At 33.4% G+C, this 27,876-nt stretch overlaps 1 protein-coding gene across 1 annotated transcript; it reads left to right on the top strand.

Moving 5' to 3' along the window:
- Positions 1-1,949: 1,949 nt before the first annotated feature.
- C8H8orf88 (chromosome 8 C8orf88 homolog) lies at positions 1,950-27,876 on the top strand. Its single transcript, NM_001261304.1, has 6 exons — positions 1,950-2,073; positions 6,728-6,826; positions 8,533-8,606; positions 16,028-16,103; positions 25,907-26,013; positions 27,708-27,876. Exons 2-6 carry the CDS (start codon positions 6,754-6,756, stop codon positions 27,729-27,731), a joined length of 354 nt encoding a protein of 117 aa, NP_001248233.1. The 5' UTR covers positions 1,950-2,073; positions 6,728-6,753; the 3' UTR covers positions 27,732-27,876.

Raw genomic sequence — 27,876 nt, 5'->3', positions numbered from 1 at the left:
GGGTGGGGCAGGGTGACCAAAGTAAGTATTTACTTAGAAAATCAATGACAACAAATTACAGATTTTTAAAAAGATGATAAATACCACAAATATTTTAGAAATTCAGTAAAATGATATTTTAAATTACCTGAACCATTGCTATGTTTTTCCTATATTTTTAGTTTTCATTTTTTTAATTGCCTCATCATTTGACAGTAATTTTGTAATGCACTTTCAATTTGATAATGAATAATGTGGTATTCTTTTCAAAGCAAATTTAGTCAACATGTATTTTTTGTTATTGAAAGCTTAGAAAAGTTATTGCAGTTTCACAATTTGTTATTGGTAATAATGTCAATTTTTAGTATTGCTAAATTTGGGGAAACTCATGAGGTTCTTATGTGAACTCTGTGATTTCAGGGCACTTTTCAAGTTTTCTCAGGCAGTGTTTAACCTTAAATACTCTTTAAGTTGCTAAAAGCCATTAACCTGTTTGTTGTCAAGTTCTTGTTGTAAGTATGAGTTCTAGATTATCCTTGTAGATACCAATATTTTATGTCACATCAATAAGACATTGCAAAATGTTTCGATATTTTTATATGGTTCATTTTTCTTCAATTATCAAAAAATCAAGGAGTCTGTCTATTCTACTGTAATTTCTCTCTTCCTGTCGATAAATTACTAATATTGATCTGAATTGGAATTCTTCCAATTTACATTTTTGTCACAATAGTTTCTACTGACTTCATACAGTGATATGCACAAATTAATTTTATTGTAAGATGTATATAAAATTATACATGTTGCATTGTTAAGTATATTCCTGAAGAAGAAAATTTCTGTTGGGACTATATGAATGAGAACCACATCCTGAACTTAAAATTTTCTACATCTGGTGGTTGGAATATATTGATTCCACTGTGCAGACTTTTGGTGCCTCACCCCAAGGGATGCCTTTTCAGCATGACCATCTCTGACCCTGGACCCTAGGTCTCTCATGCCAGGCGAGTTGTCTCAGTGGATGGTAGGAGTGTTTCTGGAAGCCATTTCTACACGGAGACAGCTAGCAATAACATGATTATACATGGAAATGCTTGTGAAACTTCGTACCTTACAAAATGGTAAATCCTGATAGTGCCCACTTAAAGCCGTTCAGTGTTTCCCAGTTCATTTTCAACTGTCTTTTTTGTGCTTGGGGACGTGAGGCACTGCCACCTCCACATCCCTCAGTACAAGCAGACAGTCCCCCATCTGGGGACACTCAAAGATAATGAAAAATGAGCAAAAGGATTGAAGGTGAAGATTAAAAAGAAATGATTAGGATGGAGTTGCCTTAATTCATTTTGTTCCTTTCAGGATGGCAGTCTGTGTGAAACGCTGTATCCCTGTCTGAGGTAAACCATGTCTCAAACATCTTCCTCCCTGCCAACCCAAATCCCGGCACCCACTAAATGGACCAAGGGGAAAGCTGGGCCTGCCAGCAGCTCTGACGGGGGAGAGGAGTCCTGTGTACTCAGTCGTCAGCACGACGGCGGTCTCCCTCACAGAGGCGGCCTCCCTCACAGAGGAGGCCTCCCTCACAGAGACGGCCTCCCTCACAGACCCTGCCTGGAACCCGCCGCCAAGCCCCCAGCAGGCGGCCCGCCGGGCGCCTCCTAGTCTTCGCACAAGCAGGGCCACGATCTGGGGTCCGGAAGGCCGTTCACGAGGGCGCGCCTTGTCCAGGGCTAGGCTGTCAGCAGCGCCTCAGTCGCGGCCTCCTGACCTCGACAACCGGCTCCCGGTGGCGCCGCCCCAACCCCACGCGCCTAGCTCGCCCGGGGAAGCGCGCGCCACCTTTTTAACGGTTCTACCCTCGCGGGCGTGCGGCGGCTCTCGAGGCTCAGCGCCCGAGGCCACGCCCCGCGCCCGACCTGGGCCCGCCTCGTGCCCCTCGGAGCCGCCTCCCGCCCCGCCCCCCGCCGCCGCCACCGCGGTCAGCCAGCGGACCAGCGGCAGGAGCCGTTCCCCGACGGGCAGCGGGGCGCTCGGCCTCCGCGTCTGGGCTGAGCGCGGCGACGCTGCTGCCCCGAAATCCTCGTGGATCTTGAGTCGGTAAGTGGCTGGGGAGGATGAGCGACACTGGGGGACGGAAGTCGGGCCCCGCGGTGTGGAGGAGGCGGGTGGGCGACGTCTCCCAGGCCCGACCCCCGGGAAAGTTGAGGCGAGGGAGAGAAGCTCTGAGGTGGGTCGGGAAATCTCTGAGGGCCCCTTCAGTCTCCTGTGGACCCTGAAGTGGGAGTGGGATGGGAGCGAGCGCGTCGGATGAGGGGAAGGAAAGTGTAGGGGTCGGGGGAGCCCGATAGAGGGGCAAGTGGCCGAGACCAAAGCCATCGCCAAAAAAGGAGCTAAGTACACAGCTCCCCTTGGCTCTGCCCCAGCACCTGCTGCCAGGCGGTGGGAGGCTTTCAAGACGATTTGCCCCCCTACACCCGGTGGCACAAGGTTTTCATTGCTGGTGTTTTAGTCAAAGCTACGGAAGGGACAGTTACATACTAAAGTAATCACAGACACCTTTAGCCCATCTAAATGTTAAATTTTGTTTGTTTTGAGAAATCCCTCAAATAGACCAAACAAAAAATTAAATTAGTTATACAGAGAAGGCATGAAATGGAAAATATGTTGGAACTCTCCTAGCTTCTAGGTTTTTGATATTTTCGTTTTAATTTGTCCTTAATAGTGCAACTAGGTATGTGGAACGTGAAATGTCTTTCACCACTTGAGTCATAGGTGGTTTATTTCTTACTCCCTGATATTTCCTGTATGTTTCTCTTTATCATTTTGTCAGTGTGAGCAGCTTACTTACAAGTAGCATTTGGTTTCAAGGAATCCTAACTTTGTAATGTTTTGAAGTTGGAAATTGAGGTGAAATTTTATCTGGTTATCATATGGGAAATATACACAAGGTAAATGCAAATATGGTCTTTTCATTTCATCATTTCACTTAATATGATCTTATTTCTCAACGGCAGAAGCATGAGTACTTTTCAAAGAAGACTAGAATTTATATTGGAGTTTAAATATAGTACTCAGCTTCTAAAACCAATGCATAGTATGTTTCATATGCTGTGACCTATGGTTAGTATGGCAGTATACCACGTCTGTAGCGTGAGGAAAGCACAGTACTCCCTAATTTATTTAGTATTCTAAGAAAAATAGTAAATTGAGGAAATGGATATTTCTAGCATATACCAGTTTATTCTGCATGGCCTTATAAATAAATGTTACTTTTCACATTAATTTTTAAATCTGTACACGCAGTGTCCACATGTAATAAGTGGACAGTCAGATATCTTTCTTTTATGTAACAAATAGGCAAGTTTTGATATAAAGGTGTGAACTTTGTAGTCAGATCCTAACATCTAGCACTTAGTAGCTGTGTGGACTTGGGCATGTCTCTTATTTTTCTGAGCCTCAGGTTTCTTATCTGTAAAGTGGGACTAATAATAATTTTCTCCCGCAGTTCATATATGGCTCAAAATTAAATGAAATTATATTTAGTATGTAGTAGGACCTTAAAAATGGTTCTTAATCAAAAAATTAGATTAATAAGATTTTGGCCAAATTGGTCAGTATATTTGCTTATTATCCCATTGTATTTTAGACAATTCTAGGTTTATTGGTAATATCAGGACTGATAAGGCCTGAAGATTCATACTTAGGTAAATTTTTTAAAACAGAAAAGGAACCTAAGATATAGTTAGTATTGCCAGATGTAGAATAGCAACTGTAAATAACTAATTTACCAATATTCTATTCATACAACTTGGCCTTTAAAGATGATTTGTTAAGTGCATGTGAACTTGAAAAACACTATCAGCAACCATTTCTCAGCATGTATTAATAGAAAGTTTTTTGGAGACATCGGATCAAAATATCCTTTAAAAAACATTTATACCACAAAACTATACATTTACATTTTAAAATTTACATATTACAACCTTATGATTGGCTGACTACTTGCTACCCAATGTTGTAGGCAGGATTCTGTTTATTTTGTAACTGTGCTTTGAATAGTTGATATCATACATGCCTACTCTAGGTAGTACCAGTAGCTTCAAGGGAAACTTTTTGATCTCTGCATTCCATGGATGAAGCAGGCATTAGAGTTTAAGACTGAATTTATTTAGTATAATGACTTTGTAGTGCAGTTAAGTCTATTATTTTTAACTAAACTGAGAATTACGTTTTAGTTTATGGAGTTCTGCCTTAATTATAATCCTGTGAATCAGTTTTACAATAATAATTACTTTTATAAATACTTAACGTTTTTCATTAATTAACATGATAGTGGAATGTAGTATACATTGTAATCCCAAACTTGTCCCCTATAATGTCAGTGTTTCCATGCAGGCATAGTTTACTTAAAAAAAAAAAAAAACTAAACTAAACAGAGTACTGAATGACACCATCTTTTCTAATTTCCTTAACTGATGTGGATTTATATACAGGGAGTCATTGCTGTATCTTTCCTACTGTAAATTGAAGGGTAGGTGGCACCAAAAGAGCTTTATTTTTTATTTACTTGTGTTGCAACGTCATATAATGGAGTTCCTAATCCCCAACTCTTGAAAATCCCTAGTTTGAATACTGTGGATTTGCCTTGCTCAGCAATTGGAAAAGATTTAACAACCTACAACTAAATTTCAGCTGAGCAATGAAAAACAACGAAATGTGTGCCAAAGTACTCTATTCTATTGTATTCTGATTCACTAGTTTCATGTTGGGAATAGGATGGAAAGTTACTACATAATAGTATTGGGGTCTTAACTAAAATAAATAGGATAAACATCAAATAAAGCAATGTATATTAGGTTGCTTTTTGGTCCTTATTTTAAATATACTCTTCCACATAGAAAATATTAATAACTATTTATTTGAAGTATTTTTTTCTACTTGTGCTTATAACTTTTTTTAACATCTTGTTATATCCAGTTATATTGCACAAAAAGTACAGAGAGCATTAGCTTTGTTTAGAGGTTGTTAATTGCCACGTTGAAATACTAGTTAACAGACACATTACAAAGCTGGGTTGGTATTAACTTGAAGTACTTGCTGGGTTATCTCCAAATAGTAACTTTTGGGTGCTTAGTTACCATTCCTAATTTTGAGAGGTTGTTTATAAGTTTATAATTTTAACATTTGAATTATACATGTCCAAAGATATTTTAAAAATAGGATAAAGCATTTCTGGGAACTTAAAAGGTTACTAACTCTATCTTATACTTGGGGAAACAGGCACTTAGACGTATGATTTTCTTAATATCATATGGTTACAATTATTTCTGGATAAGCAGGTGCAAAATCAAGTGGAGTTTTGTTTTTGACTTTGTCTTGATGGGCATCAAAATTTGGAAATCTTGTCTCCCATACAGGTGTTAGATTTTAGTTGCAGTGATGAGGTACTTAACATTTATAGAGTTTATTTAATAAATCTATGTTGCAGATACTAGAATACAAAAATAAATAAGGTCTGGTTTTTGTGGCCTCAACTAACTGATAGTCCAATCAAGTAGACATGTAATATATTTACTATGATATATTTTAGGAAAATTGATAAAATACAGTAGGGACTAGTGGAGGAGGAATATAAAGAAGGAAGAATTATTATTATTGCTATTATTATTTTATTATTAGAGAATTTCATGTAGACTATTTTATTTAACCTTACCTGTTGAGCCAGGGGGATATTTTCCAAGGAAGTGGCAAGAGCTTGATCTTGGTCTTGACAGATAAATAGCTTTTTGGAAGAAGAACAGCCGAGATAGTGAGGAAACTATAGACAAAACACTTAAATGTCCAAATATATGATGAAAGAAAATAACGTTAATATTTTGGAAGTAGCATGAACAGAAATTAAAGACTGATACTGGAATCAGAGGCTCTAATTTAACCCATCAAATTGATGGCAGTTTTATCAAGTGTGGTCCAAGGGAGTTGATGATGACTTTAAAGGAATACAGGAGTTAAAGTTATTAATTAGATTTTAGATATGTTGAATTTGAGGTACCTGTGATAATATATAAATTGAAATATTATTAGACAATGAGAAAAATAGAACTTGAATTTAAAAGAGAAGTGGATTCTGGAAGTATGAATTAGGGCATATTTATCATGTAGATGGGAAGTTGCAGCCATGAGCGTAGATGAGTTTTAGCTAAGAAGACCAAAGCCAAATTTGGAAGAAAGACAGAAGAAGAGGAATCAGTGAAGGAAGTTAGAAGAGGCAATCAAAGAAATAGGAAACAAACCAAAAGAACATAGCCAGGGCAACATAGTGAGACCCCATCTTTAAAAGAAATGTATTAACCGGGCCTGGTGGTTCATGCCTGTAATCCCAACTATTTGGAAGGCTAAGGCAGGAGGATCTCTTGAGCCCAGGAGCTTTAAGTTGAAGTGAGCTATGATTGTGCCACTGCAGTCCAGCCTGGGTGACAGAGTGAGATTCTGCCTCAAAAGAAAAGAAAAACAAAAAGAAATACAGAGTCAGTAAAGTTAAGGAAAGAAAATGTTTTAAAGAGAGAATGTTTAAGTGTGACAAATGCTATAAAAGGAGTCTGAGTATTGCATATTAAATGCTTTTTTGTGTTTGTATTTTCCACTTTAACTTGTAAAATGGCACCTTAAAAAAGATGTGGTTATTTGTATATATGTAAAGCATCTTGATTGTTTTGTCCAAAAGATAAAAATGTATTTTTTCATCTTCTAGTATGGAACCTCAAGGTCTTTGTGACAATGGAAACCAAAAAATTAATTGGTAAACCGCTTCAACCAGCAAGACCTGTTCGTCATCTGACTTCTCCCCCAGGTGAGTAATAGATTATACAGTTCTTTAAATATTAATGTATTAATGACTAATTAGTATTTGAAAAGCTAAATAATATATAAAGCAATTGTTTCAGGTGGATATTTAAATAAATAATGAAAACTAAGAGTTTATAAGTATTACTGAAGGAAAAAGATTCTTAATTATCTACCAATCTGTAGTCTACCAGACCAACAAAGGTAGGAAGAATAACCCTTGACTGAAAGTAACTTTTTGTGTGTGTGGTTTTTTTCATGTCTCATTTTTGTAGGCTTCTGGCTTCTGGTCAGAGTGATACACCCAGTAAAAATTGTGCCCTGTGATTATGATCACTGCAGGGCAGTCATGCTGGAGAGATAGTTTAACCTTTTAAAAGAATAACGACATACTCAAATGCCAAAAAAATTAGCATAAATCTTAAAGGTTCTGTAGTAGTTGTGTCATACTTGTACTCTGATAGAGGTTATTGCTGTTTGAACTGGAACAGATCTAATTTCAAAAAATCTATTTTAAACATTCTAAAATGTTTTTCTTTTGCCCATGAAGATATTCTTTTGGACAAACTCCTGAAATACCTAGTATTTAACTTCTAAATTGGAATATTAGTCTTTTAATTGTATTCATTACTTATTGGTAGAATGGCTTCTGTGTCTACTTTAGGTGATACACATACAACTTTTTAAACTTTTTCTTAGTCTATGTATTCAGCTAAATTAACTTACTACTTAGAAATGGGAAAATACAGATATTTTATTGAGTTTACAGATGAAGCAAAAAAGGTAGAAGAGGCTCCAGTTTCGATCCTGTGTTCATTTTCCCGTCATTAGATCCTTCAAGGAAGATAATCTTCACTTTGGTCATGTTTGCTCTCAATATGCCTGTGACTTATGTCAGATAAGTGAAATTAATGAATCTTCTGGTACCATAGCTGAGTAATGCTGATTCTGTATACTTCTGATGCAGTGGAAGTGGTTGTGTAGGGTCAAGTCTCAAATTTTATCCTAAAGGAAAGAATGTAAAACCATTGCAGCAGCTCTTTTCTGTGACCAGACTTTTTCCAGCAACTCCCACCCCATTTCATCTCTGAAGATCCAATTTTTCACTGATTTCTCTCCAACACTGTTACATGAAAGAATGAGAATGAAAGGGGATACAAGGTGGGCAGGTAGCCCTGGTATCTTATTTGGTTGTACCTTCTTAAGATCCAAAGAAGAGAGTAGGGGATTATTAGGCAGAAAAGTCTAGTAAATCAGAAAATAATTTTGGTGTTTCTTAACACACTTACATACTCCCTGGCCATCTCAGATCCCTAAAGGAATCATTTACTTTTTCTTTTAGATTCCGATTTAATTACTTAATGTTGTGAAACCTTTGTGATACCCCAAACCCACTCCGCTTGGCGTAGTACTTTCTCTAAATCTCTCGATAAGCTTACTGCTTATCAAATTATATTATAATCATTATATATGAGCTTCTCTTTTAAAATAGACTGTGAACTCTTATCTCTGAACTCTTTTCATGTTTGTATGCCCATCCTTTTAACACAACATCAGATACTTCATAAGATTGGATGAATGTTGAATAAATGAACTATCGGAACACATTTCAAAATGGTGCCAAGAATATCCTGGATACTTAAGCTTTTTAGCTGATTATATTATTTATTGAAATAATAGATATATAAAATCGTTTTCTTCCTCTCCTAACAGGAGCAGTGTTCCCTTTCAACTTTCAAAATGAATATCCATGCAACACTCAGTGCATACAAAGTGGAGTTAGCAGAGTAAGTTTTAGAAATTATAACAAAAAGAAATATTATAGGTTGGAAAGTAACGTGTGTTAGATGGTTATTGTGTGCCAGATACTATGCTTTATATACTTTTTAAAAATTTATGTACATATGTTAAAAAGAATGTAACACCCATTTATCTGTCACCCAGCATTTTTAAGTCTAAACATTTTGCTATATTTGCTTTAAAAAAGTTTAAAGAAAGAAACTTAACATACAGTTATAAACCCTATATATATGCTTCTACCATCCTATTTCCTTCCCATCCTGCCCATAGATAACTATCCTCAGTTTATTTTTTCCATGAATGTGTTTGTACTTTTGCTATGACAAATAGAATTGTTTTATTTGTTTTACATAAATAGGATTTTGTCATCTTTGCTTTAACATTTTATTACAAATTTTAATTTTTTGACTAAGTAAATTAGTCACAAAGTTTACAATTCAAAATATACAAAATGACATTTATTGAAAAGTTTCCCTCCAATCTCTGTCCCGGTCTCTTATTTCCTCTGATCAGAAGTAAGCATTGCACCAGTTTCTTATCCAGATGCATTGTACCAGTTCCTTACCTAGATACTAATTCTTTCTCTCTCTGTCTTTTTTGTTTTGTTTTGTTTTGTTTTTGAGACAGAGTTTCTTTCTTGTTGCCCAGGCTGGAGTGCAATGGCACGATCTCAACTTACTGCAACCTCCGCCTCCAGGGTTCAAGCGATTCTCCTGCCTCAGCCTCCTGAGTAGCTGGGATTATAGGCACCCGCCACGACGCCCAGCTAATTTTTTTTTTTTTTTTTTTTTTGTATTTTTAGTACAGGTGGAGTTTCACCATATTGGCCAGGCTGGTCTTGAACTTCCAGCCTCAGGTGATCTGCCTGCCTTGGCCTCCCAAAGTGTTGGGATTACAGGCTTGAGCCACTGTGCCCGGCCTCTCGATACTATTTCTTATCCACGAGTAGACTATGCATGCACAACCATAAGTATATTTGTAAATGGAATACTAGGCAACTTTACAATGAATAAAGCAGTTAAATATGAACTGATATAGAATAATCTTTTAATATATGGGACTATACAACAATTTTTTCCATTTTCTGTTGATGGGCACTTGTTTCTATATTATAATAAATGCTATTGTGACTGCCATCTATATATTTCATTTTTATATGTTTGAGAAGTTTTCTGTGGCATAAAATTAGAGTAGAATTACTAAGTGTTCTTAATTTCAACTTTTAGATGCTGCCAAATTACTCTTCAAAGCAATTTGTATGAACAGGGGCTCTGATTTTTCTACGTCCTCACCTTACTATTGTCAGACTTGAACATTGGGTGAGACAGTAGATGAGAAATTATATATTTTGGTTGGTTTTAATTTTTAATTCTCTATTACTTGTGAAGTAGAGCATCTTTTCATATGTTTAGTTTGACCATTTGGATTTCTTCTTTTGTGAATTGCCAATTCATATTATTATCCCATTTTTCCTGGATTTTCTTCTTTTTGATTTATATACCTTTAAAATATGTTCTGGATTCTAATTATTTTTCTTATATGCATAAAAATATTTTCTTTTCCAGGAATATGGTCTGTTAGAGAGTCATTTTTTGTGTGGCATTTTTTGTTTAAAAGTTTTAAATATTAATATAATGATATTATCAATGTTTTTCTTTGGGATTTCACTTTTAAGAAGCCTTCCCATTTCCAAAATGAAAAGATATTTTCCTATATATTCTTCCAAAAGCTTTGAAGTTTTGCTTTCATATTTAGGTGTGTAGTCTACCTAAAGGTGATTTTTTGGATGGTGTAAGATAGAAATCTAGATTTTCTCCTATAAGCTACTGATTGTAAAGCATAATTTATTGAATAATTTATCCTATAAATCAGTGGAATCTTAATTATATAATAATTTTTCATATACACATATCTTTTCTGGGCTCTTTGTTCTAGTGATCATATTTTATCACTGTATAATCAATATCATGATGTCTTAATTATTTTGGCTTTATTATGAGTTTTCTATAAGTCATAGAAATGTTTTATTTGTTCTAGCAGCTAACATTTCCCTAATTAAATACAACAATAATATTCATTACTTTTTGGAACCATTGACCTTCTTTTACTTTATATGTAAAAAATTAATATGTTAACATTGCAGTTTTATAGAGAAAAATCAAATTATACAGTTAAATTACTTCTAAATGTACAATTGTGTCTGCTGCTTCAATTATAATGCAAATGCTAGTAGAACCTATGTTAGAGATACTTGATATATTTTCAAACCACCTTTATTGAGGTATAGTTTGCATATAGTAAAGTGAACTCATTTGTTCAATGAGTTTTGAGAAATATTTATCCCATGTAATGAACCCCACAATGAAAATCTTCCATCTTCCTCCAAAATGTCCTTATATCCCCTTGCAGTAATTTACCACTTACCCTTAACACTAACCCCTTGCCCTCCTTCCTGCCCCATACATCCACTGATCTGCTTCTTTTAATGATAGATAAGTTAGTTTTTACTGTCCTAGAGTTTCATATAAATGAAAAATACAATGTGTATTCCTTGGTGCTGGGGTTCTTTTGCTCAGCATTCTGTTTATGAGATCCTTTCATGCTGTATATATCAGTAGTTTTTTTTTTTAATGTGGAATAATATCCTACTGTAAATATACAACAATTTGTTTATTAATCAGTTGATGAACATTGGATTGTATCTAGTTTTTGGATATTATGAGTAATGCTACTATAGACTATCATGTACAAATCTTTGTGTGGAAATACACATACTACCCAGGAGTGGAATTGATAGATCATATAGTAAGTTTGTTTAGCTTTATATCATAAAATGTTTTCCAAAGTGGTTGTGCCATTTTACCTTCTCATCAGTAATATGAGGGAGCTCCAGATGCTTCACAGCCTTGCCAACATTAGTATGGTCGATCTTTTTATTTTTAGCCATTTTAGTGTGTTAGTAGTGGTATCTCATTGTATTTAACATTTTCTTAATGTTTAGTGAGATTGAGATTCTTATCATGAACTTCTCTGACATCTGTGTTTTTCTTTTCCTGTTTCTTTCTTTAAATTTTAATTTTTTGGTAGAGTGCCTATTCATGTCTTTTTGCTTATTTCTGTTATTTGAGTTGTCTTTTTATTATTGAACTGCAAAAGTTCCTTGAAAAACCAGTATATCACACATGCATTGATTTATTTCAAAACTCTGTTATGTTCTGTTGATTTATGTCTACCTTTATGTCAATATTACACTTTATAGTCTACTGTAGCTTTATGATAAGTCTTGAAACCAGGTTATGAAAGGTCACTAACTTTGTTTCTAAAATTTATCTTTACAATTCTAGGTCTTTTGTATTTGCATATAAATTTTAAGTGAGTTTGTCATTTTCTACAAAAAAGTCTATTGGCATTTTGATTGAATTTATAGATTAATATGGGAAGAATTGACATCTTATGATCTGTTAACTTGACATATCCCTTGATTCTTTGTATTTTCCAGCATAGAGCTTTTGAACATCATTTATACAATTTATAAGTGTTTCAGATATTTTGATAGTATTGTAAATGGTATTTTTTTGTAAATTTTAAATTTTACTGGTTGGTTGCTAGGGTTTAGAAATATAATTGATTTTGTATAGTGATTTTGTTAAACTCAGTTATTAGATGTAGTAACTTTTTATGGAGACCACCCTTCCGTTCTTGTGCTTATTATGATGATAATTTTACTTTTGTTTGGACTGTAAACACACAATCATTACTAATGTTTTTTTTCTTTCTGTGTTATCTTTTAACTTTAAAAACTGAAATAATTTTATTTTACTTTCATTTATTGACTTTCCAGAACTTTTTATTTCTTTGTGTAAATCCATGGCTCTATCTGGTATTATCTTCCTTTATGAACAACTTTCTTTAACCTGTTTTTCATTATTTCTTTATAACAAAGTATTTGAAAATTTTGGCTTAAAACAACAGCTTATTGTTTTCTTTCATGGTCTCCTGGGATGACTGAACTCAGCTGGCCATATATCACTTTAGTATAGTCATGTAGTTGAAGTCAGATAGCATCTAAGACAGCTAAAGGCTTGACTGGACTGGATGATGAAAATGACTCACTCACATGGCTGTCAGTTAATACTGGCCATTGGCTTGGAGCTCAGCTGGTACTATGAACTGGAATGAGCAACTACAAATGGCCTTTCCAAGGGCTTGGGCTTCTTATAACACTACATGTGGGTTCTAAGACTAATGTTCAAAGGGACAGGAGATAGAAGTTGCCAGCCTCTTAATATCTGGGATTGGAAACTAGCACTGTATCACTTCTGAAATGTATATTGGTAGGAGCAGTCATAGATCTTGCCAAGATTTAAGTGAAGGAGATACAGAATTTACCTCTTGATGAGAAGAGTATCAAGAATTTGTGGCTAACTTTGATCTGTTTCAGAGTCATTTGGATTTCCTCTCCTCTGTGTTACTGTTTCTTGTCCTTTGCCCATTCTCTTCTATAGGCTTTTTTATTTTTTTTAAATTGTTTCCTGGGAGCTCTTTTAGGTGAAACTATTTAAGATACGAATTGTAATTTTTTTCCTGTTTACCTTTTGTCTTTTGATGTTGCCTAGAAATCTCCCACTTTAACTTTTCATTCCAGGAATAGAGAGTGATATGCATTTGTCTCTTCTTATTCTCTTTCCTGATCTCAGTGGTATACATTTGTTTAAGATGAGTGACAGAGGCTGGGAACTTTCTTGCTATAGAATATAAAAGGGCCAGGTGGGGTGCTTACACTTGTAGTCCTAGCACTTTGGAAGGCTGAGGTGGAAGGATCACTTGAGCCCAGGAGTTTGAGACCAGCCTGGGCAATGTAGCAAGATCTTGTCTCTACAAAAACTTTTGAAAAGTAGCTGGGTATGGTGGTATATGCCTGTAGTCCTAGCTCCTCAGGAGGCTGAATTGGGAGGCTGACTTGAGCTCAGGAGTTCAAGGTTACAGTGACCTATGATCGTGGCACTGTACTCCAGCCTGGGTGACAGAGTGAGACACTGTCTCAAAAAAATACAAAAAGTCTAAATAGAACTTCTGAGCATGCATATTGGGGAATTGTACCATTACAAAGAGCACTTGATTTGAATAAAATTGTAAGAAACTTGATGCTTATCCTGCTTTACTCCTCTGTTTAACCTTTTCCATTTCCTGAACTAGCCGTATTTTCCTATGCTCTTCAGTACAAGGCTATTATTTTATTCCATAAACATTAATTTTTCATTAGTTTGCCAGTCTAACTCCTACTGATCCTTCAAGAGTCAATATAAGCATCATCTCCTATGTAAAGCCTTTCCTGGCATTTCTAAGCCAAGTTTGATACCCTGACTCAGTTCTTTTATTGTACTTTCTGCATATCTTTATTACAGAGCTTCTCAGATTTTATTATGATTTGCTTTTTTATTTTTCTGCCTTTTAGTTTGTGAGTCTCTGAGAACAGATACTGGAATGTCATGTTCATCTTTGTATTTCCTGACACAAAGCACAGTGCTTGTCATGTCATAGGCACTCTGTGTTTGTTAAATGGATGAGTTTAACAGGTCCACTACTACCCATTTGGCAACTTTGCAAGAATTAGAAGAGGAATGAAAAATTATAGAAAATACACGTGGTTTTTTTTGTTTGTTTGTTTGTTTTTGTTTTTTTGAGTAAGATACTTTGCTGCTATCTGCTAGAAAATATACAACATTTATGTGGTGAATGATAACCCTTTAGATGCATACCCTTCACAAATTTACATAGTAGCCTTGAGTTTCAAAACCTAGCTCAGCTGTTTCTTATCTGTGTACTTTTGGCTTGGTCACCAAACTTTTCTGGTCTGATTTTCCTTACCTATAACATAGTGATCATAACACTTGCCTTATTCCTTATAGGATTATAATTAAATGAGATAACATATAGATAATCACTGTATAAAACTTTTTGTAGGTGTACTTTTTACATGCTATTATTTGAAATAATCAGTATTTTAAGTTTTTAATATGTACAGACATGACAAAGTACAATTTTACCTTCAAGTCTGATTTTAGATCTTGCATTTAAGTAGATGTTACACACTTAGTGAAATGTGCATCTGCTAAAATTTCCAGAGGTAAGAAATAGTCTTTTTTTTAATTTTTAGAATACCATTTTATAGTTAATTAAATACAACAGTCTAGAAGAACTTTGGAGAACCCAAATCTTAGGCATTTTCCATTTTTTCTATCTCTAGTTAAAAAGCTCTACTAAAACTTGATTTTTTTTTCTGATGACATTCTTGTTTCAATAGTGTGGAATTATCTCCATAGACTTTATTGTGTCAGCATTAGATAATTAGTCCTACTGCCTTTAAGGGGAGTAGTTAGCATTCACAGAAATTTAAGGAATGGCTTACAACTTGTCAATACAATGATTGATGGAGCACAGATATTTATTTTTAAGGATAGATGTTTCCAAAGAAACCTACTTTCATTGAGATTTACCTTAATTCAGGGATGGTTTGCAAACTGATTTTTGTCAGCACAAGAGGAGATAATCTCTCAGGGGTAGATAGTATTAACCAAGTTTGTAAAACTGATTTATAAAATCAGAACACCAATTATTTTATAATGAGAAATCTTTATGTCTTATGTTCTGGGTTCCTCTTATTGGTACAACTGGTATATTGTTTACTTCTAGGGAGATTTATGGAAAGCTAAATTGAATCTGAGTATGTCCTGGTGAGTATGGGATCAGAAGAAAAGGATTTAGGTAAAAATGAATTTTTAAAATATCATCAAGATTAGCTTAGCCAATCTTATAAAAAAGATGGTCTTGCAAGTGAGACTGGAAAAACTCTGCACTAAGGCGTCTCTCTTCAAGACATAGAACTCTGCCAGTGTTTCTGATTTTCTTTGTCTCATTGGATAACATCAATTTTTCTTATTTCTCTTATTTCCAAGGCATTAGGTGAAATAGTCCATAGGCTTATAAAGCGACATCAGTCTTTACTTCAGAGATTTAAAAAGTAAATAGTATTCTTGCAGAATTTTTGTGAATAAAAATGTTTTGTTTTCATCTATTAAATTTTTTTTCCAAATGGCATTTTTGTCAAGAAAAAAGTACTTTTAATGACTATGGAATTATTTATCTTTAGGACAATAAAATTCATCTTTAGTTTTATATTCCTTTTCAATAATAATTATAATAATGCCAAAAAACTGTAGATATATGTGAATATATTTTGAAAGATGTTTTTGTTGCTCATTTTAAATAAGCAGACTTATAATGATTGCTTATTACTTAGCTCCTACTAAATGCGTATATTATTAGGAAAATATTTTTGGGTAGTTAAACTAATTATATAAAATTTTAAAACATGAGTTAAAAAGTTCATTTTCTTCATGTTTAACAGTGTAAGACGAATGGAATGCAAGCCTTTTCTCAAGGTCTTAATGAACAACAGCAACATCAGTCTCCAGTTAAAAAAGGTAAAATTTTATCATAATTCCCAATTTTATCATTGAATGTCTTAGCATTCATATACAGTTAATATTACTGTATCGCTTAGATGCAAACCTATATTATATGAAATTTTATTATATATTTTTAGATTGATTTCTATCTATATGAGTCAGGCTACCAGTTTGACTGCTTTCAAGGAGAGACCAGAATACAATGGCTTAAACAAGATAGGAGTTTATTACTAGATTTTCTGTATCATGTAAAATTCTGAACTGTTGTAATGATTTTGCCCTGTGAAGTTTCTATTTTCCCACTGTTCTCTTATCTTATTACTATGCCATCAACACATGGCTTCCATCTCATGGTCCCAAGATAACTGCCTCTGTTCCTGCCATGATGTTCCTGTGTAGCCATTAGGAAGGAGGAAAGGGGGAAGGAAGTTTGCCTTAAGATTATGACCCAGAAGTTGCACATAGTACTTCCACTTACATCACATTGCCAGAACTTGGTCATACTGTGCCTATTGGCAGGGTAGACTGGGAAACATAGTCTTTAGCAATACAGTTATTACTGAATTGCTATTCAGTAATAACTATTTAATTACTGAAACAAAAATTCTATTACTGAAACAAAAAGAAAGAACTGCTCTAGGGGAGAACCAATAGTCTCTCCCACACTACCTATTTTAAAAATAAAATAAAATGATTTAATTTAGTTTCCAAATTTTTGTCAATTAATGTATGTAGTTTAAAAGTTTGAAGTATGAAGAGACGATTAATTTTTTCTTCTAATATTTATCCACATATTTCTAAATATAAGTATTTCTAAATTTCTCAATTTTTGAAAACTTTATATTGATGTTTTATCTTGGTAAATGAGAACTTAAGTCTCTCACATCAGTTCCTTCAGTTCTTCACCCTTTCATCTCCCCCACCACATAGTTATTTAACAAGTTTCAATTAAAATGTTACTCACTCTTTATACTACTGTGACTGTGTAAAATATAACTGCTTAGCCAAGAGGTGCATATCTCCCTTTTTATACAATTTATCATTTTTTCTAAAGTGAATGTTTCCCTTATGTTTCTGTGTTATCTATTGTTAACTCTTTTCTTAAAATGCTCCAACAACTCTGCCACACTTGTGTATACTATTTATGCTCAAGTATATCAGTTCTTTTTTTTCTTAGATGGGACATTCCTTTCAGAATACTCCATAATCCTATTCCAATATGGACTAGTTGTTCTTTAGTACTGCTGTACAGCTATTTTTCTGGAGTGGACCTTTGCTATTATCTTGGGATATCCCTTTATAATCCTTTGGTTTCTTTTTTAAAAAATTGAAGTGGAGTTCACCCAGTCACCATTTTAACCATTTTAAAATATACAATTAAATGGCTTTTAGTACATTCACAATGTTGTACAGCACTACTAATTCCAGGACATTTTTATCACCCTCGAGAGAAACCTCTTACTCATTAAGCTGTTACTACTTTCTCTTCTCTCTACTTAGGCCGTGTGGTAGACACTAATCTATTTCTGTCTCTTTGGATTTAGCTATCTGGCCATATCATATAAATGGAATCACACAATATGTCACTTTTTTCAATTTATTTTTTAAATTGATATATAATAGCTGTACATATTTTATATCAATTAAAATAATTGAGGGTACATGTGATATTTTGATTACTATGTACAATGTGTAATGATCAAATAAGAGTGATTGAGATATCCATCACATTTACCTTTCTCTTGTGAACAATATGTGACCTTTTGTGTCTGGCTTCTATCACTTTCCATAAGATTTTCAAGGTTCATCATGTTTTAGCACTATTAATACTTTATTTTTTATGACTAAATAATATTCCATTGTGTGGATTATACCACATTTTGTTTATCCATTTCTCAACTGATACACATTTGAGTTGTTTTCCCTCTTTGGCTATTGTGAATAATATTGCTGTGGACATTTGCATACAAGTTTTTGTTTCACCTTTGTTTTCATTTCTCTCAGGCATATACCTAGGAGCCGACTTGCTGGATCATTGGTAGTTCTGTGTTTTAACATTTTAAGGAACTGCCAAATTGTTTTTCACAGCGGTTCTACCATTTTACATTCTTAGTTGCAAGGTACTAGGGTTTCCAATCTCTCAATATTCTTGGTATTATTATATCTTTTTATTATAAGCAATCCTAGTGGGTGACAAGTGGTATCTCATTATGGTTTTGATTTGCATTTTCTTATGATTATGATACTGTTTTTTCGTGTGCTTGTTGGCTATTTCTATTTGTTTTTTGGATACATCCTTTATTCAAGTTGTTTAACAATATTTTAACTGGGTTGTTTGTTATTGAGTTGTTTTGTTATTGAGTTACAAGACTTCGGGATATTAGACTCTTATCTATTATCTGTTATTCTCCTTCCTGCTACTGTTCTCTTTCCACTGTGTGCATATATATATATATATATATATATATATATATGTTGTCTTTTCATTCTCTACTGGAGCTTGTGTTATTCTCTTGATAGTGTGTTTTAATGCACAATTTTTTTTAGCTTTGATGAATTTTAACTGTTTTTCCTTTTGTTGCTCATGTTTTTGTTGTCAGATCTAAGAAGTCGTTGCCAAATCTAAGGTCATTAAGATTTACCCCTGTTTCATTCTAAGAGTTTTATAGTTTTAGCTCTTGCATTTAGGTCTTTGATCTATTTTGAGTTAATTTTTACATATGATGGGAAATAAAAGTCCAGCTTCATTGTTTGTCATGTGTGTCTCCACTTGTCCCATCATAATTTGTAAAACAGGCTATTCTTTTTTCATTGAATGGTCTTGGCACCTTCGTTGAAAATCAGTTGACCATAGGTGTATGTGTTTAATGTGTTTATTCCTGGACTCTTAATTCTGTTCTCCTGTTTTATATGCCTGTCCTTACGTCAGTATCACACTTTTTTTATTACTATAGCTTTGTAGTAACTATTAAAATTGGGAAGTGTTAAGTCTTCCAACTTTGTTCTTTTTCCAAATTGTTTTGGCTATTTAGGGGTCTTTGCAGTTCCATTTGATATTTTAAGATCAATGTTTCCATGTCTGCAAAAGAGGCCATTAGAAATTTGATAGGGATAGCATTGAATCTATAGATCACTTCGAGAGGAATATTGCCAACTTAACAATATTAAATCTCACAATCCATAAACATAAGAAATCTTCCCATTTAGGTATTCTTTAAGTTATTTTAGCAATATTTTCCAGTTTTTGGTGTACAAGTCATATACCTCCTTGGTTAAATTTATTCCTAAGTACTGTATTCTTTTTGATGTTATTGTAAATGGAATCTTTTTGTTATTCATTGATCATATATAAAATAAATTTATTTCATGGGGAACATTACTATGAATTTATGAAAATGAAAAATATTATGAGACTATTATGAACAGTTAGTTGTATGCCAAAACCTAGATAACCTAGATAAAATACAAGTTATTAGGAATACAGAATTTACCAAAACTAACTCAAAAAGAAATAGAAAATCTGAGCAAACCTGTAGCAAGTAAGAAGATTGTATCAGTAATTAAAAACCTCGCAACAAAGAAAAGTTCGGGACTAGATGGCTTCTCACCGGTAAATTCTACTAAACATTTAAAGAACAGTTAACACTAATCCTCAAACTATTCCCCAAAAATATGAAGAGGGGTAACACTTCCAGTGAGGCCAGTATTATTCTGATACCCAAAGCCAAAGACATCAGAAGAAAAGAAAACTATAGCCAATATCCCTTCAAATATAGATACAAAAATCCTCAATAAAATACTAACAACTTTTTACTATAAACATAGCAAAAAGATTATATACCATGTCCAAGTGGGATTAATCTCAATAATGCAAGGGTGAGTCAACATATCAAAATCAGTAATACCATGTCCAAGTGGGATTAATCTCAATAATGCAAGGGTGAGTCAACATATCAAAATCAGTAATAATACACCACATTAACAAGATTCAGGGGAAAGCACATGATCATCTCAATTGAAGAAAAAGCATTTGACAAAACACGCTATCAAGAACAAGATAAGGGTGTCCACTTTCACTGTTTTTATTCAATGTTATGTTGAAAGTTCTAGCCATAGCAATTAGGCAAGAAAAAGAAATAAATGGTATTTAAATTGGGAAAGATGAAGTAAAAGCATCTCTATTCACAGAGAACACAGTCCTACCCAGATGATCACCAATTAGGATGGTTTGACCTATAATTTTTTGATTTTACAATAGTTCAAAAACAATATCTGTTCAGTAGAAACTGTACTTTTCTCATGATGCTGGGCAGCATCAGCAAGGTGCCACTCCTAGTTAGCCATACATTTTCATCTTTTGCTATTTTTAACTTAAAATGGGTTTATTAGGATATAACTCCATTGTAAGTTGAGAAGCATCTGTATATATAGGAGATCCTAGGGAATTCACATAAACTATTAGAGCTAATAAAAATAAATTAAAGTTGCAGGATGCAAGACCACTGTTGTTTATGATTTTAGTAATTTGAGTCATTTTTTCCTAATCAGTCTTGGTAAAGGTTTGTTAGTTTTTGTCTTTTCAAATAACCAACTTTTGGTTTTGCTGATTTTCTCTGTTGTTTTTTATATTCTCTATTTCATTTATCTTCACTCTGATCTTTATTATTTAGTTCATTTTTTCTAGTATTTGATTTAGTTTGCTCTTTTCTCCTAGTTCCTTAGTGTGTAATGTTAGATACTGAGTTATTTCTTCTTTTTTAATAAGACGTTTATAGCTATAAACTATGCTCTGAACACTGTTTTTGCTTCATCTCATAAATTTTGATATGTTGTGACTTTGTTTCATTTGTCACATATTTTCTAAGTCCCCTGTTGTTTATTCTTTGATGCATTGGTTGTATAAGAGTGTGTTTTAATTTACACATAGTGGTGAATTTTCCAGTTTATTTCTGGTTTTGATTTCTAGTTTTATTTCAGTGTTGTCATAGGGCATACTTTGTATGATTTGAATCTTTTTAAATTTATTGAGACTGTTTTGTGGGCTAACATATGAGTTCATCCCGGAGAATGTTCCATGTGTGTGGAACATGCGTGCTCTGGTTCCATGTGTGCTTCAGAAGAATGTATATTCTGCTGTTGTTGGGTAAAGTGTTGTATATATGTAATTAGGTTAGTTGGATTGTAGTGTTCACATTCTGTTTCCTTGTTGATCTTCTGTTAAGTTTTCCTATCCAATATTGAGCATGGAATATTGTAGTCTCCAGTTACTAATGTTAAAATGTCCATTTCTATGCTTAATTCTGTGTTTTTCTTTCTGTTGTTGGGTATACATGTGCTTATAATTGTTATATCTTCTTGATTAATTGATGCTTTTATCATTGTATAAATGTCCATTGTCTCTTATAACAATTTTTGTCTTAATGTCTATTTTTGTCTAATATTAGTATACTCCCTTCAGCTGTCTTTTGGTTACTGCTTGAATTGAATATCTTTTACAGTCTTTCAGTTTCAACTTATTTTTGTCATTGGATCCAAAATGAGTCTCTTTTGGACAGAATATAATGAGATGATTTTAAAAAATTCATTCTACCAATCTCTGCCTTTTATAATAATTGAAAAAGTTAGTGCATTTACATTTAATGGAATTAACTGATTTAAAAAGGACTCAATCCTCCCATTTTGCTATTTGTCTTCTGTATGTCTTTTTTTGTTACTTGATTCCTCCATTACTGTTTTTTGTGTTTAATAGATATTTTCTAGTGTACTATTTTTATTTCCTTTTAGTTTACTATATTTTTTATGTTTCTAATTGCTGTGTTGGGTATTAATTTAATATATAACAAACTAGTTTGAATTAATATCAACTTACTTCCAATGTTATATGAAACATTCCTCCTATATAGATCTCTAAAGTCACCTTTATGTTGTTATTGTCATAAATTACATCTTTATACACATTCTGTCATCTATTGACCTAGATTTATAATTATGCATTTTTATGCACTTGTCTTTTAAATCATATAGGAGAAAAGGATGAATTTCATACTGAAAATTTATTGATACTTTTATATTTGCCTGTGTAGTTACATTTACTGGTGTTCTTTATTTCCTCATGTGGATTTTAGTCGCGTACTATCCTTTAAGTCTGAAAGATTCCCTTTAGCATTTCTTGTAAGACAGGTTTACAAGCAGTAAACTCTGTCAGTATTTGGTTATCTGTGAATGTCTCCATTTCTGCTTCATTTTTGAAGGAGCTTTTGTCAGGTATAGATTTTTTGATTGACACGTTTTTTGATATCAGCACTTTAAATGTCATCCCATGACTTCTGACATCCATAGTTTCTGATGAGAAATCAGCTGTTTATCTGATAGAGAATCCCTTGTAAAGTGATGAATTGCTACTGTCTTTCTGACCTCAAGATTTTCATTGACTTTAACAGATTGATTACGATGTATCTATGTGTGAAGAATCTCTTTTAGTATACAGATAGATGCTCCTTAACTTATGGTGGGATTACTTCCCAATAAACCCATCATAAGTTGAAAATATAATAAGTTGGTATGAGAGTCTTTGGCCCAGAGAGTCTTTGGTCAGAGAATCACCAGTGCTTAAAGTCTGAAACCTTGAATTGCTTTCACATCATCATAAAGTCAAACAATTGTAAGTCAAACCATCAGAAGTTGGGGGTTGTCTGCATTCTATTTGTAGTTTGTTGAACTTCTTAGATGTATAGATTCTTTTTTTGTTGTTAAATTTTGGAAATGTTATTCCACGATTTCTTCAAATGCTATTTCTTCTCCCTTTTCTCTCTCTCCTCCTGGCACTCCCATTATATATTTGTTGGTATGCTTGATGGTAACCCATAAGTGTCTTAGACTCTGTTCATTTTCTTTATTATTTTTTCTTTCTGCTCCTCAGACTGAATAATGTCAATTGAATTACTTTTAAATTTGCTGATTCTTTCTTCTGCCTGCTCAAATCTGCTGTTGAAACCCTCTTGTGAATTTTTCACTTCTGTTATTGTACTTCTCAATAATTTCTATCTGGCTTCTTATAAGTTCCATCTCTTTATAGATATTCTCTATTTAATGAGACACTCCTCTCATAATTTTCTTTAGCTCTTTGAGCATATTTAAAATAGTTTATTGAAAGTCTTTCTCAAGTAAATTCAATGTCTTGGCTTCCTTGGTGAAAATTTCTATTTCTTTTTTTCCAATGAATGAGCCCATACTTTCTTCATTCATTGCGTGCTTTATAATTTTTGTTGTGGTGGTTGAGAACTGGACATTTTGAATGTTATAATGTGGCTGCTCTGGAAATCAGATTTTCTTTCTTCCCTTGGGTTTGTTGTTGCTCTTTGTTGTAGTAGTTGTTGTTAGCTTAGTGACTTTTCCAAACTAATACTGTAAAATCTATATTCTTTGTCATGAATGACCATGGAAGTCTCTATTATGTTATCTTAGTGGTCAGCTGGTGATTTGACATAATTTCCTTCAATGGCTAGAACCATACCAAACTGAAAAACAAAGAAGCCCCTCTTTCAGCCTTTGCATAAGGCCTCTATGTATTTTGATGTATTGCCTTAATTCTGCCTTCACCTTCATTTCCTGCTTGGTAGGAATCTGAAAGTCAGCCAGGAGTGAGTGCTTAGGATCTTCTCAAGTTTTTCTGTGAACATGAGCCTAGCTTTGACATGCATGTGGGCTTCTATAAAGAATATTTGGGATTCTTTCAGTGCCCTTCTTCCTCAAAGCATCTTGTTTTTTCAGTTTTTCCTCCCAAGCTTTTTGGTATGCCTAATGTTTGCTCCAATTGTTATCCCTTGTCTCAGGTGGAAGCAACTAATACATTTTCCTCTAAATGTTTGGACAAATGGATTTTGGGCAGCAGCTTTAATGCTAGGAGAATTCTTAGTTAGGTGTGAAGTACAGGCAAGCTTCTCAGAATGGTTCCTCAGGGAACCACCAGAAAGGTCAAAACAAATAATCATAATTTTTTGAGAATGAAGTCTGTACTACTCCCTCCAGTTCTGGGAACCCGTAAAAGTAATGAGGGCTGTTGTTTTCAAGGCCATGGCCTATCTGGGGGATGGTCCCAGGTAAGTTAAATGCCACAATTTTTTTCCCAAATTTAGCTATTTTTTTGTTCACTAAGCATTCCCCTGGTTTTTACAGGCTCTGGGTTAGAGTCCGGGGTTCTGAGAAAGTTGATTCTGACAGTTTTTATGAGCATACTTGTTTTTGTGGAGGAAAGACTTTTAGAGTTCTCTACTTGGCTGTTTTACCTGACATCACTTACCTCCATTTCTTGAGTTTTATGTTTTCTTCTTTATTGATTTATGTCCTTATTTTGCTCAAGTACATTCTCCAGGAGTTTCATGAAAAAAGGGTATTGGGTTGGTGAATTCTTTGAGTTTGTGTATTTGAAAATATCTTTATTCTGTTCTCACACTTGATTGATGGTTTGGCTACATAGAATGTTCCAGATTAAGGATGAACCTAAAAAATGTTACATGAAAGAAGCCAGACCCAAAATTTCTGATAAGTTAAATTTTCCTTGATGTATTTCAGAACTGTGTATTAGGAACAACACATTGATAATTGTTACCTGTTAGTTGATAGGAAGATAGGATAGTAATTCAACCCTTCTTTTTCCTAGTCTTTGCATTTTTTATATCCATTTACTTTCAACTTACATGCCTTTATATTTAATATGTGTCTCTTGTAGACAACATATACTAGGGTCTTCTTATTTTTTAAATCCACTCTGTCAATTTGTAGTCTTTAATGTAATGTTTAGGGGGTCAGTAAACTATGGCTTACAGACCAATTCCTGTTTTTATAAATAAAAATGTATTGAAACATAGCCACATCCTTCATCTATATATTATCTGTGGCTGCTTTTGCTTTAACAGTAATACATATTTCTTAAAACAAAACTTAGAGAAAAAAAGGAATCTGTTATACTTACCCACCTATTTATCATCTCTTTTGCTCTTTATTTCTCAACAGTAAAGTTTCCATCTAGTATAATTCCCTTTAGCCTGTAGAACTTCCTTTAGTATTTCCTGAAGATCAATTCTGCTGGTGATGAATTCTTTCAATTTTACTTTATCTGAAAATGTCTTTCCTTCACATGCATTTCTGAGCGGTTTTTTCCCCCCACTGGACATGAAATTCTTGGTTACTGTTCTTTTCTTTTAGAACATTAAACATATTATTCCATTCCTTCTGGGACAGCATATAATCTGTCTTGGTGATCGTTTCTGGTAATCATTTCTGATTTGAAATCTGCAGATATTTGAAACATTGTTCTCCTTGAAGATAAGGGCCCTATCTTGGGTCCTATTCATTATTACCTAGCACAGTTCCTGATACATAGTAAGATGTACAATAAATGTTTCTTGAATTGAATTTATTTTTATTGTGTTAAGTTTTTAGTATTGATTGAGACTTGATAGGCTCATTAAAGTAACATTTTGGCAGGATCTGAATTACCTAATAGTTTTTACTGTGGTTATACTTTATAGAAGATCATTTTACTAGACCTGAATAACCAGATGAAAAAAGCCATGCATTCCCCATTTTCCTAATTATATTTCTTTCATTTTTCCTTGGTTACTTGGTTTTCTTTCTATGTAAAAGGAGAATTGGAGGAAGTAGATGCTTTTCAAAGCCTTTTTCTCCTCCTCTTTTGCATAGACACAGTACTCATCATTTTATAAAATAATAGAGGACATCCAGAAAAAAATAAACCAAAAAGTGATCTAGACAGCTCTACATTTCATAACATTACATTTGATGTTTAATATCTACAGAGAGAATTAAATACAGCAGAGATTTCCTGTTGAAGCTCTCAAGTGTTTCCATCTGCAGAAAAAAACCAGACTTTCTGCCTGATCATCCCATTGTACTGCAAAAACCAGTAAGTAGTTTTCTAAGTTTATATTGTAATATTATATTAAAAATATTTTTCTTTAACATTTTCATCAGACTCTACCTCTAGATTTTTAACCTTCCTTATTATAAGATACAGGTAATTCAGAAAACTACAAAAATCTAAAGGTATAATAAACCAATTATTATAAAGTAACTGTCTAAAAATTAGAATGGAATAGCTGTATTTTGTTTAAGAAATATTTTTAATTGGAAGGTCATGAAAATATTATCCAATACTCTAAAAGTTTTATTTTTTCAATTAAATTATATTTGCCACCTGGAATTAATTTTACTCTATGATGTGAGGTGGGCATCAAGTTTTACCTTTTTCTACATGGATATCCAGTCATTTTAAAAATATTTATTGAAATGGTACTTCTCTGACATCTTTGTGGCAATATATGCGTGGTCTGTTAATGGGCTATCCATTCTGTTCAATTAGTCTTTTTATACATTATAACAAATCATCTCATGTATTTTTCTTTAACATGTCTTTGCTGTTCTTAGCCCTTTATATTTCTGTTACCTTATCAAATTCCATCTAAATAAATACACATAATGAATACATACATGCATCTCTTAGGATATGCATGGAAAGGACATGGATTTTATCATCAGACATGGCTTCAAATTGTAGCTCCATTCTGTGTACTGGCAGTTCAAACTTGGACAAGTCACTTAACGTCATTGAACCTTAGTTTTGCAGTTGCTGATAAGGATGATAATCTCTGACTGTTAGGATTAATAAAATAATGCATGAGATTACTGAGTATGATACTTTTCTCTCATTTGCTCTTAGTAAATGATTCCCATTCTTTATGGTCTCTACTTACATTTGACTGGAATTTAACTTTCTATTAGAGTTTTTGTAAATACCTTTATATAGGTAAAGGCAGCTAGGACTCTTCTGATATGAGATTCAGGATATAGGTATACTGAGAAAAGTTCAAATGAGAGATATATGGTACTACCTCCTATCTCCATTTTTGGTATTCTAATTCTTTGGAATTCATAGTATTTTTTTCCTCAAATTATAATTTTAAAAAAACGTTATGTTGTTCATAGTTTATGTTAATATTTCTTAAACTCCCTAACTTTAAATCTCTAGCCAATTCTTTTTAAAGTTAATTAAAGCAGGAATTAAAATTTTGTATAATACTTCTCATACAGGAATATTAAATAAGAAAAAATGTACTTGATATTTCAACTTTTCCACCTGTTCAAATATCTTTGGGATATGTAATCCATGGTCTGTAAGAATAAATTTAAACTTCAGTGCTATATAAACTATAGTCACTGTTTCATTTGTAGACTTTCCACCTTTAATAACATTTTATTGTGTAAATAAAAGCTTGACATACACTTTTTAAAACAAACTTACACATTAGAATTCATTTTACTTTTGATTTACACATTAATACATTTTTTAAAACTAGGTGCCACAGAAACAGAACAACAGGTTTGGAATACAATTTAATATATTTTAAAATGAATTACATATATTTTTAAAACATGAGCCATTTTGTTACTTGACAGTTCTAGTTACTTTAATAGTTTCTGTGTTAACATGCATTTAAATCTGTAAACACCTGGTACATTCACAGTATTTGGTTTGATGGACTAATTAGTAAAAACCGTATTCAATCAATTGATAAATTAACTTTTTCTTTTATATTACAGGAAAACAACCAAAGTTTTAAGTAGCATTTTAAGAACAGATGAATTTGAAGAGAAAGAATTATTCATTTTATAGTTTGGACATCTGCAAATGAGGTGGATCTAGCAACAATAACTGTAATGGACTGTGACAATTCAATTTATTCTTAATTTTGATGGTTGAGTATTTGAC

The sequence above is a fragment of the Macaca mulatta genome, chromosome 8 (genome assembly GCF_049350105.2).
Source record: "Macaca mulatta isolate MMU2019108-1 chromosome 8, T2T-MMU8v2.0, whole genome shotgun sequence".
NCBI classification, from domain to species: Eukaryota; Metazoa; Chordata; class Mammalia; order Primates; family Cercopithecidae; genus Macaca; species Macaca mulatta.
This window is presented reverse-complemented; position numbering and strand designations above follow the sequence as displayed.